General features: G+C 38.0%; 1 protein-coding gene across 1 annotated transcript in view; it reads right to left on the bottom strand.

Moving 5' to 3' along the window:
* COL19A1 (collagen, type XIX, alpha 1) overlaps positions 1 to 16,572 on the bottom strand; it is a 669,215-nt gene that overhangs the window by 73,350 nt on the left and 579,293 nt on the right. The window contains exons 32-38 of the mRNA XM_006899482.1: positions 15,555 to 15,608; positions 12,310 to 12,363; positions 9,182 to 9,226; positions 7,015 to 7,065; positions 6,886 to 6,930; positions 6,443 to 6,469; positions 847 to 900 (exon numbers count right to left, since the gene is read on the bottom strand). Coding sequence (XP_006899544.1) covers positions 847 to 900; positions 6,443 to 6,469; positions 6,886 to 6,930; positions 7,015 to 7,065; positions 9,182 to 9,226; positions 12,310 to 12,363; positions 15,555 to 15,608 — 330 coding nt within the window. The remainder of the gene's footprint in view (positions 1 to 846; positions 901 to 6,442; positions 6,470 to 6,885; positions 6,931 to 7,014; positions 7,066 to 9,181; positions 9,227 to 12,309; positions 12,364 to 15,554; positions 15,609 to 16,572) is intronic.

Genomic DNA, 16,572 nt, shown 5'->3' with positions numbered 1-16,572 from the left:
TCTCATCTCACCAATGCCTAGTATGTCAATATTTATGCGTTCCATTTCTTCCTTAACAATATCTAATTTTCCTACATTCATGGTTCTCACATTCCATGTAGATCATATTATATGACTAGAAGGAAACAAAAAAAAGTGGCTGCTTATCTAATCTTGGCTGAGAATGAGGATAAAAGTTATTTTGTGTATAAAAGGAAAACAAAAAATCATGAAGGAAAATATTTATAAACATATACATGTTAAAAAGAAAAACTCTGACTATATCTTGAGTTAGTAGCAAAATTGCCTTAGGACTAGGCCACCAGAGCTCTCTAGCTTCTTGCTAGAGAGTACTTCTCAAATTGTAGTGAAAGAAACAGATTAGGGTTTACAGTTGTGCTGCCAACCATAGGCACAGGATTCAGATCTTCTGAGGGACTCACGGATTCTGAAAATATGCTGGTTCGGACTTGATTGCACACAACAACAATCTATCATTTGCAAGATGAGTATATTGAGCATAGTTTTGTTTATTGTGGCAAAGTCAAATTGCTAGACATGTTTTTAAGTGTTTTCTTTCAATTTTTTCTCTTTGTTAAAGAACTCAAAATAATAAGAGTTTGCATACTAGCACTGGCTCTTCGGTGGTCACAATCTGAGTGAAATAGCTCTGTGTGACCAGGTCAATTCTTCCTCTAACACCTTTTTTCCCTGACTTTAGGTTCATTTCCTCTCTCAGGTTCCTAAAATACTTCCAGTGTCACAGCTGATGTTCAATAAAATCTGTCAAATAAACTATATTTGCTTATAACTGAATAATGATTGAATAACCTTTATGTGCTTACTGAATAACCTACATGTGCTTACCTTTAAGCCTGGAAACCCTTCTAGTCCTGGTAACCCCATTGGACCAGGTTCTCCCTGTAAAATATAGACATGGGGATTGCATGAGCAGTGATGAAAAGATTATTTTTTTTGCTCTTGGTGTATTTACAAAATTTGAAGAAAAGATTTACAAGCACTGGTTTCAAAAGCAAACTCCTCTCCATCCCCAGTAACACTCAAATAATAATTTGCAACATAATAAGTAAATAGTGTATTCTCAGTTTTTTGAACACTGTATTTGCTCATCTGTATTCTTTTTAAGTAGAGGAACAGCAAAATAGAGGAAGACATTCAATCAGATAACTGATACAGAGGCCACAACAATGTGTCAGCTCCGGTAGGAATAGTGGGATAGTAAAGCACTTCACTCTGCTATACATTAGGGTTACTGTGAATTAGAACCTACTTAGCGTCTAACAGCAACAACACTAATTCAGAATCTGATCAGAATGAGTCACTTACATCCCTTACAGCTTAAATTTTAGCAAGAATGAGAATGAAAGGCTGGGTTATAAAAATGTTTGAGATTTTATGAAGTATCTGGGCTGTTAGACTACCAGAGAACGAGACTAAATTTCTTTTTTTAATTCATTGATTGTTGCACTTTTTCTTATTTCCCCCTTCCTCTCCTGTCCCCCAGTCGATTTTGCAATGCACCTCTTGTTCCAGATTGTTGTCGAGATTAAATTTTTTTTTAAAGTGCATGAATATGGGTAGCTTTCAAAATAGTTTCTCATCCTTAATTAGTCTCTGCAGTTGCACATGAATTGTGGAACACCTGAGAGGATAGACCAAGAATGATGCAAGGATTCTGAAAGTCAAAGTCAAGTTAATGGGTCATTGAGAAACTAGGTTCTTTCTTTTGAAAAATCTTTATGCAAAAAAGAGAACCTTTTATGCATTCTAACATGATCTCAGGCCAACTGGAGTCTGTTGACTCTTAGGGAATTAATTTAGAAAGGTTATGGTAGAGGAAGCTGCAACTTGGAACAAATAAACATAGGGCTTTTAAAGCAACGAGAGAAAGTGAGTACTTTCTTGTTCATGAATTAGTTAATCCAATTATTTTCTTAGGATATAGAATGCTTTAAACATGATCATGTAGAAAAAGGAGTTTCTAAATGTCATTCTCAGTTAATGTATTTTTTGTGCACTTAATTTCAATCTACTTTAAAAGTATTGCTCAGCGTCTAACTTCCATTATTATTTATGATATTGTCATTACTACAGAATGGTAAATGAGAAAGCATATGACTGATATATTTTATGCTTTAAGAATATTTTAAAATGCGCTTAATATGTAGCCTGTCAATCATGGAAATTCCATTATGCATAAAGCTCTATAAAGGAGGCTCTGAGTTACTGACAAAGGAAATAAGCTCTTTGACTCCATTTATTTATAATCTCAGTAGTCCCAACGACAGAGAAGATACTCAATTAGTGTGTTTTCCCCTAAAATTAATTTTTTAATAGTGATTTGAGCGACAGTTTGTAGAGCAAATTAGTTTCCCAGTCAATTATAACCATTGTTCTATGAAACTGACTACATTCCTCACACTGTAGCCTATCCTACCACCACGTCTCCATGTTTCCTGTTTCCAGTCTTTGTTCCTAATCCTTCCCGCCTCCTGAAATGTTACCCTGGGCAGATGCTGCCCTTTTGATTTTCTATGGTTGATTATTCTAAGGTGTGTGTCCTGTCCTGGTTTTGTTGATCACATAAAGGCCTGCCTCTGGTTTGGCTGGAAGTTGAGTCCTGGGGGTGACTTTAATTACAGGCTTGCAGTGTGACTAAGGGTCATAGTGTCTTGGGTTCCAGCAGGCCCTGCCAGACCATTAAGCCTGGACTTTTTGTGACTTTTCAATTTTGCTCTAAATTTGTCTCCTACTCTATCAGAGATCTTCTATTGTGAAATGATAGCTGGATATCAGGGTTGTGAAGACTGATTTTGAACCCATCCGGTAGCTTTCCGGACTAAGAGTCTTTGATTTTCTTCACTCTTTTCTCTTCATGGGGAGAGACCAATAGTTGCTTTTTAGATGGTGTTTGCAAACAGTTAAGACCTCAGCCAATACTCATCAAACTGGGATGTAAAACACATTGTTGAATGAAAATCCAAAATCTCTGTAAGTGTTCATTAAAATTAATAAAATAAAATTCAAAAACCCACATTGTTGACTGTTATAGTAATTACATTTTTAATTTATAGTCATTTATAAATTGAATACAAACTAGAGAATCTTAGAAGAGAATACCATTTAATTAAGTGTACTTTTCCTCTATAAAGGTGTGCTGAAAAGATTAGAAAATAGTAGTAAGGACATAGCAATCACTATGGAATTGAAGGACAGTAAGAGAATAAACCTCCTGCAATCTATTTCAAAACAATTTCAGTTTTGTATTCTGTGATTTATGATTGATTCATCTCTATAGGAAAACATTATTTCTTCATATTGAGTGGCTTTTGGGAAATGAAGAGACTTGCATGGTGGTACTGTGACAGAATTAAAAATATATTTTCTAGAACTTTAAAAAAATTATCTAGAATAAACCTGAAGGTTTTTACAGTAATGACTAGAACAGTACATTGATGGGGAACTTCTAGAAATACAAGCTGAGTTTAGAAGAGACCATGACACTAGGGATATCATTGCCAATGTTGGATGGATCTTGGCTGAAAGTAGAGTACCAGAAGGTTGTCTATTTGTGTTATATTGACTATGCAAAGTCATTTGACTATATAGATCACAACAAATTGTGGCTAATATTGAATAAAATAGGAATTCCAGGGTATTTGATTGTGCTCACGCAGAAAACTATATCTAGGCGAGCTCTGGTGGCCTAGTGGCAAGAAGCTGCACTGTAATCCCAGAGGTGCACAGTTAGAATCTACCAGATGCTCTGCTCGAGAAGGAGGGACGATCTCCTCCTATACCAGTCAGTTAGATCTGATTTGACAGTACACATGGAAAAAAAAACCCCAAGAAAACCCCCCAAAAACTGTATCTAGACCATGAAGCTGGTATATGAACAGAGCAAGGGAACACAGCATACTTCAAAATCAAGAAAGGAGTGGGTTAGGGATCTATCCTTTCTTCATACTTTTTCAGCCTATATGCAGTACAGATCTTGCAGGAGGATGGACTTTATAAAGAAGAATGTGCATCAACCTTCCTTGCCAAAACTGAAGAGAATTTGAAGCTTTTGCTGCAGAAGGCCAAGGATTGCAGTCTTCAATATGTATTGCATCACAACATCAAGAAAACAAAGATCCTTACCATCAGGACAATTAGCAGCAACATGATAGATGAAGAAAATTATTAATAATTTCATCCTTCTCAGATCCACAATTCATCTTGCTTAGCACTCGTAGTCAGGAAATCAAAAGACAAGTTGTTTTAGTAAAGTCTACCATCACAGACCTCTCCAGAGTGCTAAAAAGCAACAAAGTCAGTCTAGAGACTAAGGTGTGCTTGATCCAGGGCATGGCTTGATCAATTGCTTGCTATGCATCTGAGAGCTGGACAATGAATAAGGATGACACAAGAAGAATCGGCACTTTTGAGTTGTGGTTCTGGAGAAGAGTAATGGACTGCCAAGAGAGCAAACAAGTCTGTCCTGGAGAGGGTGAACCAGTCTGTTCCTTGGAAGCAAGGATTTTTTAAAAAAAATTTATTATTTTTTGTGCATGTACCGTCAAATCAGATCTTACTGGTACAGGAGGAAATTGTCCCTCCTTCTCTGGCAGAGCATCTGGTGCATTCGAACTGTGTACCTTTGGGATTGCAGTATAGCTTCTTGCCACTAGGCCACCAGAGCTCCTCTGGAAGCAAGGATTTTTAATTCCATCTCTAATACAGTGGGCATGTTGCCAGAAGGGACTAGACCTTGAAGAAAGACATCATGCTTGGAAAAGTAGAGGGTCAGTGAAAGAGAAGACGATCCTGGATAAAATGGATTGACAAAATGTTTGTAGCAATGGTGGCAGGTGTGCCAGAGATCGTGAGATTGGCTCAGGATAGGGCAGAGTTCTGAGCTATCGTTCATAGGGTCATTAAGAGTTGTAGTCAATTGGACAGCACATAACAACAACAATAATAACAATTTAGTTTTAAGATTCTGTATTTCTGCTTTTATGCTTCATCAGTTCTATTTACATCTCCAAGAGCAAGATACATCCTGGATTTAGTTTTGAATCTTTATCCTTTATTATAGCTGAGAAATTTGAAGGTTAGTCTCTTCAAATTCTATAGAAGTAAATGGACATTTTTGTTGCTGCCCTCTTTCCAATACAAGTAGATTAAAATTCATTTTTTCTTTATTATAAACTTTTAAACACTTTTCCACTTTATCCTGCTGCAGTTTGTGCAAGAATTGAAAGAATGTTCCAGAAAAGTCAAAGAGAAGTCTAGGTGTGCTTAAATGATTCAGAGGGTCTGTTTTGTATGTATGAGATAAAAGTATAAGATGGAAATTTTTGTAGTTGACAGGATGAAAGAAAACAGAAATTATAATGAAGGATATATAGTTGTGGAAAGCATGGGAAAAACGTAGAGATAAAGGAGACTTTTAAATTGCATATTCAGGGTTTGGAATCTGGTATTAACTAGTTGAAAGAAGGCTTTCAGGAGAATACAAATTGGGTTTAATAATGTACATTGCCAGTAACAAAAATAAAACATGTAGAAAGTGCTTTTCAAGTCTTATTTCTTTACTGTTTTCAAATGTATTCATGTTGTTTTACCAAACTATACCGTAATAAAAGGGCTTTTAATTTGTTTTCACATGGCAATGGAAAATGAGTTGAAAATTGTTTTCAGTTTTGGGTACCTTAAGTGTATACCCAAAGGTCGAAAGGATATACAAATAGAAGATGAAGGATAGAACATATGCTTGAAAAAGACATGACAGGAAAAATGCCAAGCAATAAAGGGAATCTAATTGGATTTGGCAGAACTTTTACAGTGAAGCTCCATGGTTGAGAAGGATGCTGAGAACAATTATCATCCTTTGGGCTGTTGGAGGACAAGATCCACTTACATGCTGAGTGTTAACCTCTTGATACATTACTCCTAATAAGCAGGGTTATGACAGCGCGCTATGTCTTCTACAGAATAATTGCCCAAGACATCCAAAGCTAATAAACAGTCTCCTTCCTTCTTCATTATTGGGAAGAGGGCAGACATATTAAGGAATTTCCTTCCAGTAAGCATTTTTCTTTCACAATCTAGTTAAAACTGAATCCATCATAGAAAGAGTGCTGTTAGAAGAAAGAGCCTCATTTATTATGAGCTTTACATGTGTCTTTCTCCATCAGAAGATGATATCTAAAGCACACTGGTGGAAAGAGATGTCTCTCGAGGACAGTGACATCAGGTGTGGCAAAGAACAGACTGATACAGCTTAGAAATGATGACCACAGGACTGGCCTCTGTGTGGCGTTCACCCCTGCTGACTTTGCTGTATTAATTCATGAATGCGCAGGAAGGTAGGGTGACCATCTCCACCTGATGTTCCTTTTAAACCTGTAACAAAGACTTTTCTCCTAATTGACAGCAAGCATGAGAACATACATACCACTGGGCCAGAGTCACCTTTGGGGCCCTGTAACAAAACATACAAAATCTTCTAAAAAAAGATGTCTGAAGTAAAATTACAAAACATCAAAACATTTTGTTCTATTTGCTTTATAATACATTAAAATGTTTATGAATTCTGCTTTTACTACCAGTTACTGAAGAAAAGATGAATAAACAATATTTGATGGGCTCCCCATGAAAATGACTGCATGGACATCAAGTAATTTCTTACACTTACAATTGGAATAATGGCATCACTATGCGAAATGCTATATGCAAAATGCTATTTATCATTATTTTTGCTGTCTACACTTCTCTTGCTATAAAAGTTTAGATTTTACTTGGCATATTTTTTTTTAGTAAACTTAGGAGGTTTGTTCTTTTTTAAAAATTAAGGTTGTGTTTGTTAAAATGTGCTTGATGAAGAAAAACTGTACTCACAGGGGGACCAGGTGGCCCTGGATAGCTGGGAACACCCACACCTCCCTACAAGGAAAGGGGGGGGGAAAGAGAGAATTTATAGTAATCCACAACTGGAAAAGGATTTTAAATAATTACCAAAGCAGATACCTGGATTTTATACAAACTGCTCATTCCGTTTCCTTCATTGAATGGCACACCCTTAGGAAAGAAATAAGATATGAAATTATTCTATTAAGTTGGGGATCAGCATCTCTATCTTTGCCTTTCCCCCTAAATGTTATTATTCCTATCTTACTTTAGAATGGGAGCTTAATACCATCAGCAAAATAATACAATGATTCCATTTTCAGCTCTTCAAAAGGAAATGTAGGAAAAGAATGAAAAGGCGTGTGAGCTACACCTGCTCAAAGGCACTTTCAGGAGGGGCTTGATTAATGTTCAAGCTTGACAGATGAGACACTAATGCATTCAGAGGAAAATATTATTTGCTCATTAAAATTCAGTTTCTGAATTGCCAATTTATGCTAACTGTTTACAGCCTGCTGACCTGCAGGCTATAATGCGTTGGTACTGATGAATGTGTGAATAGGGAACAATTTGGCTACTGGGAAGTAATTTTTCTCCCCCACAGTCTTTCCATACCAACCAGAAAATAAAAGGAAGTTGAGGGGATAAGGTTACTTACAATATGTGTGGATGTTTCTGCAAAAACATATTTTAGAACAATAGAGAACAGCAGCCTCTTAGGATACTGACACAGTGAAGCCTCAGAGAAACCCATAATTAGAATGAACTTTAGATTCTTAAAAAAAATTATACATACTAGCACTTAAAAATATGCATATGGAAATTTTAGTTTAAAAACCTCTTTCTTATTAAAGATTGTCAATGAACCACCAGTCCGATTGCATTTTTCTTTTTTGTGATTCTATACTTTAGTTGCAAACGTAATGAAACCGTGGCTTGGACATTTTAGTATACTTAGGATCTCAGTGAAAAGTATGCTGACATCTTCCAAACCCTAGTGATGGAAGGCAAATTGCTTCTTTCACTTATTCTTTTATCATCTCACTCATTCATTTAAGTGCCACAGGTCCTGGAGAGATGAAGGATACCCCTGAAATGTCCAGCATTTTTCATAGAAGATAATATTGAGCCCATTTTGGAGGATGAAAGGTTTTGAAGAATTTAAGTGGGACGAGGAGGATACCTTTTTTGGTAAGTCAATAATAAAAGCATCAATCCCTTTCAAGAGCTCATGTTTTATGCACTGTTTTGATTTGAGCCCTAAATGCAAACTGTCTTGCTTCCCTGTCAACCAGAGGAACAAATTCAGAAATGCAGAGGGCAAGTCTCTTTATTTATGTAAGTAAAGTGTGCGTTCACACTGAGACCAAGCACATACACACCCCCCCCCCCTTGTCTTCAGAAAGTCCCAATTAACTTCTGCCGCTTCTCTGGTAAGTTTGGCTTCCTAAACGAATCCAATGAGGGAGCTCTGCTGGCCTAGTGGTAAGTAAGTAGCTGGACTGCAATTCCGAAGCCACGCGGTTCGAATCTACCAGATGCCCCACGGGAGACAGATTCCCAATCTCCTCCTGTGCAATTTACTGCTTCTGAAAATTGCTAGAGGGTCAGTTATGGGTCGGTTCCGACTTGAGGGCAAATAACAGCCAAATATTCCAATGAGGTGGGGTGGAAAAGAATGTTCGGACTGGACCTAAGTTCTGCTGTGATTTGAGCATGGCCCCACATGAGGGCAGACTTGCTCCAGAGAGAAGCACCTCTCCGCTCCACAGTCTCCTTGACTAAATGCACATCTGTTTCAATCATGAGGATAAAAACATCAATAGCTCTTGTATATTTTGTTCACTTGGTGCTATATAAATAGAATTTCCTTGCATCTCAGACATCACTGATGGCACATATAACATAATACCAAATCTTCTACCAACTCTCGCAGCCAGAAGGGATCTATTTTACAGGCTCTCTTTGCTATGAATGTGGCTCATTGAGGTTAAATGGTTTCCCTGGGTCCCCAGGCAGGAAGTGAGAATCAGCCATACACTCAGCTCCCTCAAGTCCTTGGACAGAGAGGCCCACAGAATGCAAGTGTTATCTCTGTACACCCAGGCTGAGCCAAAGGGGAAGAACACAACCTTCCCAAATTTACAAATGTTATTGTTTATATTTGTATAAAAAGCGCTCAAAAGACTTTTCATCTTCCAGAACATCTAAATGTAGGCTAACCCCCTGGTTACAACATTCTAAAGTAAACACATGAATTTAAAATTTTAAACCTGAAACAACTCACAGGCGGGCCAGGTGGTCCAGGCTTCCCAGGGGGCCCCTCGTTGCCCTGCCAGGGATGCAGAGCAGAATAAATGGTTAGACATTTCTAGCACAGATTTATGAATCAGAATGTGCTTGTTCAGACAGCTATCCTCCGAAATCAATACACTGTGTCATCTCATTTCAGCCTTCACAATGAATTCAGAGTGGCTTTTCTCCTTCACCTGGGGAAATAAGTTTATAGACCACAGCAAAAGGAAGTGCCTCTTCCCAGCCCCATTTAGATACTTGTGTGAACCAGAGAGGGGAAACTTATTCCCTCTGGAACCCAGAAAATCCTGTGCTGGGCTTTAACGTGGCAACTCAAGGTGCCTCTCCGCATCTGCAGGTGCTGATCAGAATTCCTGCCAGCAGGTGGCAGCTCTGGGAGTGTGGCTTTCACAGTCAGCTCTGAGGACAATCTCCCTCCTACCGCCTTCTCCTCACCTTTTGGGAACGAGAAGGGCTACCAAATACACTCATACTCGAGTAAGGAATTGTAACCTGTATTGTGTCTGCAGGCAGAGAAACGGCTTCCATTTCTCAAGTTAATATCAGGCATTATAGCCAAGTTAGACATAACCTGGTGAACAAAAGTGACTGTTGATGCAATACTGTTTGAGAGAAAGTCTCTTTACAATTCAACAGCTTACAGAAAAATCTGTGAAAATGGATTAAATTTTTATTTTTACAAAACACAGAATGCTTGCTTACTAGCTCTTTGGTGCCTTACCCAGGTATTCCTATAGCTGTTTTTCTTTTAGAGTAAAATTTCTTGAGTTTCTCAATGACAGAGACAATAATAAGAAAGAGTCTAAAAAAAGAATTCAAAGAAAGTAAATTTTCTACACATAACACTAAAAAACTGAGAAATTTTGAGTCACTTCCATCAATTTGGTAAATTATTTCAACTCTTGTTACTTTCCAATAACTAACAAAAGCATTACAAAATTCTATTTTCATGCTTACCAATAAAAAGAAACTTAAATTTTCCTTGCTACATAACTGCCCAAGAGAATGTGATGTAGAAAGAGTAAATCTTTTCCCAAATGCTTTGATGGTGCCTGTGTCTCCAAGATATGTTATATACTGGGCAGTGCTGGCAGTGTCCTTTCTAGAATCAAGTCAGAGTTCTCACTAATCAACTAAAAAGGGAAAATATGTGACTATTGAAATGGCTCTCCCCTCCCCCTAGCACAATTAAAAGCCACATTTTTATCCTTGTTTGTGCCCCAAAGCTCATCACAGTGTGGAATTCCCATTAACTTCAAAGACGAAACTATGACTGAAATATTTCCATGGTGAACAGAGAACAAAGGCTGGTGGGGTGGACAAGCTCCTTGCAATACTGCCAGGAAAAAAACTGTGCTGAGACTATCTAGAATAACCACATTGTTTCCTTTTAGATTTGTCAGGATTCCTTTACTCCTTGATGTCACTGTGCCTTTTTTGGGTCAGGGGGCTTATCCTGGAGCGGAAGCCACTTGGTTGAGTTTGACGGCATCTTGATTTTTATTTCTTTCATATGAATAGTTACACTTGCTCTATTCATTTGCTGGCTCTGCCTGGACCTACACAATAAAGGCTAGTTTTGATGCTACACAGATAAGGGAAATATGAGCAGCTCTGTGGTTCTGTGATCTGAGATTCTCTACTGCTGGCCCACTTCTGACCCAAGAAACACATTTTACCAGTAACTGCACTTTCCAGGAATCAAGGTGCCCTGCTACCTCATGGATTTCTCTTATGATTCTCACTCTGGATGGAATTGTGTTCCCTAAAATGGGATGTCAGGAGGAGTTCAGGAGATGTACTGTACTGGGAAAGTCCACTGTCAGGAATCTCTCCAAATTACTGAAGAGCAACGATGTCAGTTAGAAGACACAGGGATGCCTGATTGAGTCCATGGTCTTTTCTATCACTTGCTACTCATCTAAGAGCTGGACAGCGAATAAGGATGACAGGAAAAGAATGGGTGCCTTTGAGTTGTGGTGTTGTTAATAGGGTCAGTATGCGCTTTACTTACTGACTTTATGGCACCTAACAACAACAACAGCAACAACAACAACAATACCACCATGATACAATGAAATGCTTAATCTTGGCTAGCATGTGAATCTGACTTTATGTCTTTTAAGGCTTTTCTATCAGTTAAAATGAGAGGTCCCATGGGACTAGAACAGGTCCTAATCAAATATGACTAGTCCCATGGGACTAGAACAGGTCCTAATCAAATATGACTAATCCAAATGTCAAGACTGAGAGCTACAGAGGGATGCCAAGTGATGGTAAAGTAAGGAATTGGAGGCACCCTGCCACAAATCAAAGGATATGTATGGCTATTACAACACAGAAGAAACAAGCAAGGATTCTCTGCTACAAGCTTCAGAGAACATAGATCTGAAATTGTCTAAATTTGACTTTCTAATCTCCAGATGAATGAGAAAAGAAATGTTTACTCTTTTAAGCCACAAAGTCCATGGTACTTTTTTTGTTGCAGCCACTGGAAACAAATACTAATCGCTAGGGACAAAATTTTTAGCTATTCTCACCATGTCTTTCAGTTAGTGGAAACGGTGGTGCTGATTGCTAGCACAATGTATGCAGCGCTATTAAATATAGACTTTTGCTATAGAGCACTGACAGTCTACTCATATTTTCCCTAAAGAGTTATCTCTTGGATCCAGACCAACTTTTAAACCAATGTTCTTCCAAGCTTATTATAAAAAAATAGTCATTCGCTGATATGACAGCAGGAACCTGTGGGTGGCATTAATAACGTGCTCCACTAATTACCGAGACACTGGAGGTTTCAGTCCACCTAGAGGTACTCAGAAAGGAAGTACTTGGAAAAATACAAAGCACTAGACAGAGAGATGTGGAAGAAAGGTCTGACAATCTCCTGAAAAATTAGCAATTGAAGACTCTCAGTAACTTAGTTCTACTCTGATACACTTGGGGCACCATGAGTTGAAGCTGACTTGATGCCAAGTGCTTTGTTTGAACAGCCTACCAGTTTTAAACTTCACTAGATCTTGAGAGTCTCTGTGTACATGGTCTCACCCAGACTCTACCCTATGTTCCACTTTGGGTGGGGCTTTTCCTTTGTACCTTGTCACCCTTTGGTCCCACAGGGCCAGGATGTCCAGTTCTTCCCAATAAGCCCTGTAAGACACAAAATGAAGTTTGTTACAGAAACAAGTAAATGCCAAAAGAGAAGTTATTTGCGAAAACTTACACATTTTGAAGGTCATTTGATCCTAATTAAATCAGTCCTAAAAGCTTGTATTTCTTCAGGCTGATACAGCAGCTGTATCCTGCTGATAAGCCCTTGGAAGGGTAAAATTTGTATTTGTGGTCGCTTTTTCACCTTGGCCAACCACACGTAATGACCTTAATTGGAGCCTTTTGATACATTTAAGAGTTTAGCCTTGCTGTTTAAATGGCAATTTACATAACATTATACCTTCCTAAATGAGCTATAATTTTGGTAGCGATCAACATTTTAAAAATACTTCAAGACACGGCAGAATTAACAATGTGCATATTGAGTTATGTGACCTGCATTGTACCAAAGGAGAAGAAAATGTAATTTTAATTCTTCTTTAGGAATAAAGTTTAATATCTTTCAGTGGTCCCTTTCACAACTTTTCCTCTTAATTTTCAGTTTTAGTAAACTGTTTTAAACCAAGTTTGTTCTATAATAACCACAGTGACAGAATAAATGGTATGGATTTAATTATGACAAGTCCTGAGGAAAAAAAACCCAACCAAAAGTCAACAAAATTTATAGCAGAGTAAGGTCATGCTCCTATTTGCGTGGTGAACACTCTATCTGCATAGGAATTCTAAGAGAGGAGGAGCTGGAAGTGAACCTTGAGTTGCGTTGCTGTATTCAGTAAATAAAAGTGCAATCTTTGTGACACATTTGTACTGAAAAAACCTCACTGATTATTAGAAACTCAGATGTTACTGGTTGAACAAGCCTAGATTTGGTTAAATTTGAATGGAAGGCTAGATTTTGCAGGAGGGAAAGGAAGGGACTTTGGTTTACAGTCCAAACAGAACAACCAAAGACACAAAGCCTGTGAGGACATGTTGAAGGGACGTGGGAAAAATGCTCTTACTAAAAGCAGAGTGTTGTTGTTTTTTATATGGAAATAGGAATAAAGGTAAATAGATCTTGATAATTCTTTCTTCCCCTTTTCACCCTCAGCTCCTGTTGTTGCATACCATTGAACCAGGACCCATAGCTGTCCCTCTAGCAGATTTTCAAAGGCAGTAAACTGCACGGGAGGAGGCTGCTAATTCTCTTGTGGAGCTGGTGGATTTGAACTAGGTGTCTAGGATTGTAGCACAGTTTCTTACCAGTAGGCCATCAGAGCTCCCTTAATTTATAGTGCCTAGGAATGTAAGGTCTTGAGTTGCAATACTTGAATGATCTTGCAAGTATTAAAAGAAGATGGAAAGAGTTTACAGAGTCATTATACCAAAAGGAATTGGCAGACACAGAAGAATTTAATGAAACAACATATGAACAAGAGCCTATGGTGAAGAAGCCTGCTTTGAGAGAATTGGCTAAGAATAAGGCGCCAGGAATTGATGGTATACCAACTGACATATTTCAACTAACAGATTCTGCCCTAGACCAACCACTTGGCCAACTGACTGGAAGAGATCTCTATTTGTTCCCATTCCAAAGAAAGGTGATCTCACAGAGTGTGGAAATTATTGAACAATATCATTAATATCACACGCAAGCAAGATTTTGCTGAGTATTATCCAAAAATGACTGGAACAGCACATCAACAGAGAACTACCAGAAGTGCAGGCTGGGTTTAGATGGGGCCATGGAACTAGGGATGCTGTAGATAATGTTAGATGGATCTCGGCTGAAAACAAGGAGTACGAGAAGACTGTCTATCTTTGTTTTATAGATTACACAAAGGCATTTGACTGTATCAATCATAACAAACTGTGGCTAACTGAGAAAAATGGGAATCCCAGAACACTTGATTATGCTAATGCGAAACCTATACTTGGACCAGGAGGCAGTCGTCAGAACAGAGCAAGGGAACATTGCATGGTTCCAAATTGGGAAGGATGTACGCCAGGGCTCTATCCTGTCTCCATACCTTTTTAATCTTTATGCAGAACAGGTTATCTGGGAGGCTGGACTCTGTGAGGAGAAATGTGGCATCAGGATTGGAGGAAGAATCATCAGCAATCTATGTTATGCAGATGACACAACCCTGCTTGCTGAAACTGAGGAGAACCTAAAACACTTGCTTCAGGGAACTTCAGGAACAGCAGTCTTCAGTATGGATTGAGACTCAATATCAAGAAAACAAAGATTCTCACCACTCGGCTGATTGGCAGCATCATAATGGATGGTGAAGAGATTGAGATTGTTCACAGTTTTGATTTGCTTGGCTCCACAGTCAACACTCTCAGCACCAGCAGCCAGGAAATGAAAAGACGTATTGCGATGGGAAAGTCTGTGGCTAGAGACCTCTCTAGAGTGCTGAAGTGCAAGGATGTCAGAATGGAGACTAAGCTGCGGTTGATAAATGCCATGGTCTTTGCAATCACTTGCTACGCATAAGAGAGCTGGACAATGACTCGGGATCATAGAAGGAGAATTGATGCCTTTAAGCTATGGCGTTGGAGAAGAGTATTGAATATACCACGGACTGCTAGGAAAACAAAGAGGTTTTTTCTGGAGAGGGTGAAACTGGGCTGCTCCTTGGAGGCAAGGATTCTGAGGTTTTGTCTGACACACTTTTGTCATGTTGCCAGGAGGGACCAGTTCTTGGAGAGGGATGTCATGCTTGGGAGGGTGGAGGGACAGCACAAGAGAGAAAGACAGTTGATGAGATGGATTGATTCAGTGACTGGGGTGATGGGGGGTGAGTGTGTCAGAGATGGTGAGATTGGCACAGTATAGGGCAGAGTTTAGGGCGGTTGTGCATAGGATCACTATGAGTTACAGGCAACTCGACAGCACATAACAAGAAGAAGAAGCAATGGAAGGGTGAAACCATCTGAACAGTTCTACCAAAGGCTAATATCAAAGGATTGTAATTAAAAATTAGAATGCTCTTTTATAACCAACTTTACTTTGAAATAGATTCGCTTAATCACAAATATTCTCTGGTCTGGTGGAATACTGATTCCTAGGACCCTATGGAGCCTTTAGTAATGCCAAAGGAAAATTAGAGACATTGGAGGAGACCTGTCTAGGCTATGTGATCTCCACAGAAGCATTGAGAACATAAGCCCATGAAAAACGTAACTTCATTATGATATGCCAGTAGATACGAGCTATTAATGGAACAAATTTCATAAATACTTACAGGGGGACCAGTCGGTCCTGGAACACCTGGAATGCCTGGAATTCCTTGAAGGCCCTAGAAGAGAGAGTTCCTAACCATAAATCCATTATACTACACAGTTGGGGATAAAATGTTTAAACTAATCAAATATTTTGACTTTTAAAAATTAAAATATATTTTGACTAATCAAGAAACATCACATAAATTATACACAAGCATTCATTTTACAAAGAATAAGAATGGTGCGATAAATTCCCATGATACAGAAATTATAACAAGTTCAATTTAATGTTTTTGTTTTGTCATAGGATTTTTCTGATCTTACTTGGATATCTCCTTAGTAGGAGAATGACTGATATTCCTGCACTGACAAAACATGAGAATATAAATTTCTGATTTGTAAAATACAACAAAAAGTATATTACTATACTAAAACAATAGTCTTCATTAAACTAGTGCGTAAATGCCATGTATTTTATAATATTTAGCTTAACTTGCTAGTTCTTTACAGGAAGAAATAGGACTATTGATGAATTTAAATTTGGAATCTTTTAATAGAAAAAACCAAGAATGAATGACTTTTCCTCTCTCTCCCTTCTTAGATTTGCAAGAATGTTTATTTTTTCACACAGGTTTTAAGAAATTTATATAATTTTCTATCAAGAATACATTGTCAAGATGAACTGATATCTCACATTATTTAATTTTGTTCTTTTGCCAGTAGGCGACCCACAAAAGGTAAGTTAAAAAAAAACACCACAAAAAATAATAATAGAAACTATTTTGCAATTACTAAAATAATGTTCTTTAAAAATACAGAAAAAAACCCATAGAGAATGGTTGAGATTTTTAAAATGCTATAAATGTACATTATGAAAGAAGAAAATTATAAAGATAATTGTAATAGCTTATCTGGAAACCTTAGTGTCAGACATGGTTAAAAGTTCTCTTTTCCAACTTGTCTTATAAAGGTACTAGAATGTACACACTGAATATAACTTAACACTTCCGGTGGTGCTGGAGGCAGTGTTCTCTAATA

This window comes from Elephantulus edwardii, unplaced genomic scaffold (genome assembly GCF_000299155.1).
Source record: "Elephantulus edwardii isolate Elephantulus edwardi_28Jun2011 unplaced genomic scaffold, EleEdw1.0 scaffold00258, whole genome shotgun sequence".
Classification (NCBI taxonomy): Eukaryota; Metazoa; Chordata; class Mammalia; order Macroscelidea; family Macroscelididae; genus Elephantulus; species Elephantulus edwardii.
The sequence above is the reverse complement of the archived record's forward strand: the minus strand, read 5'-3'. Positions and strand labels throughout refer to the sequence as shown.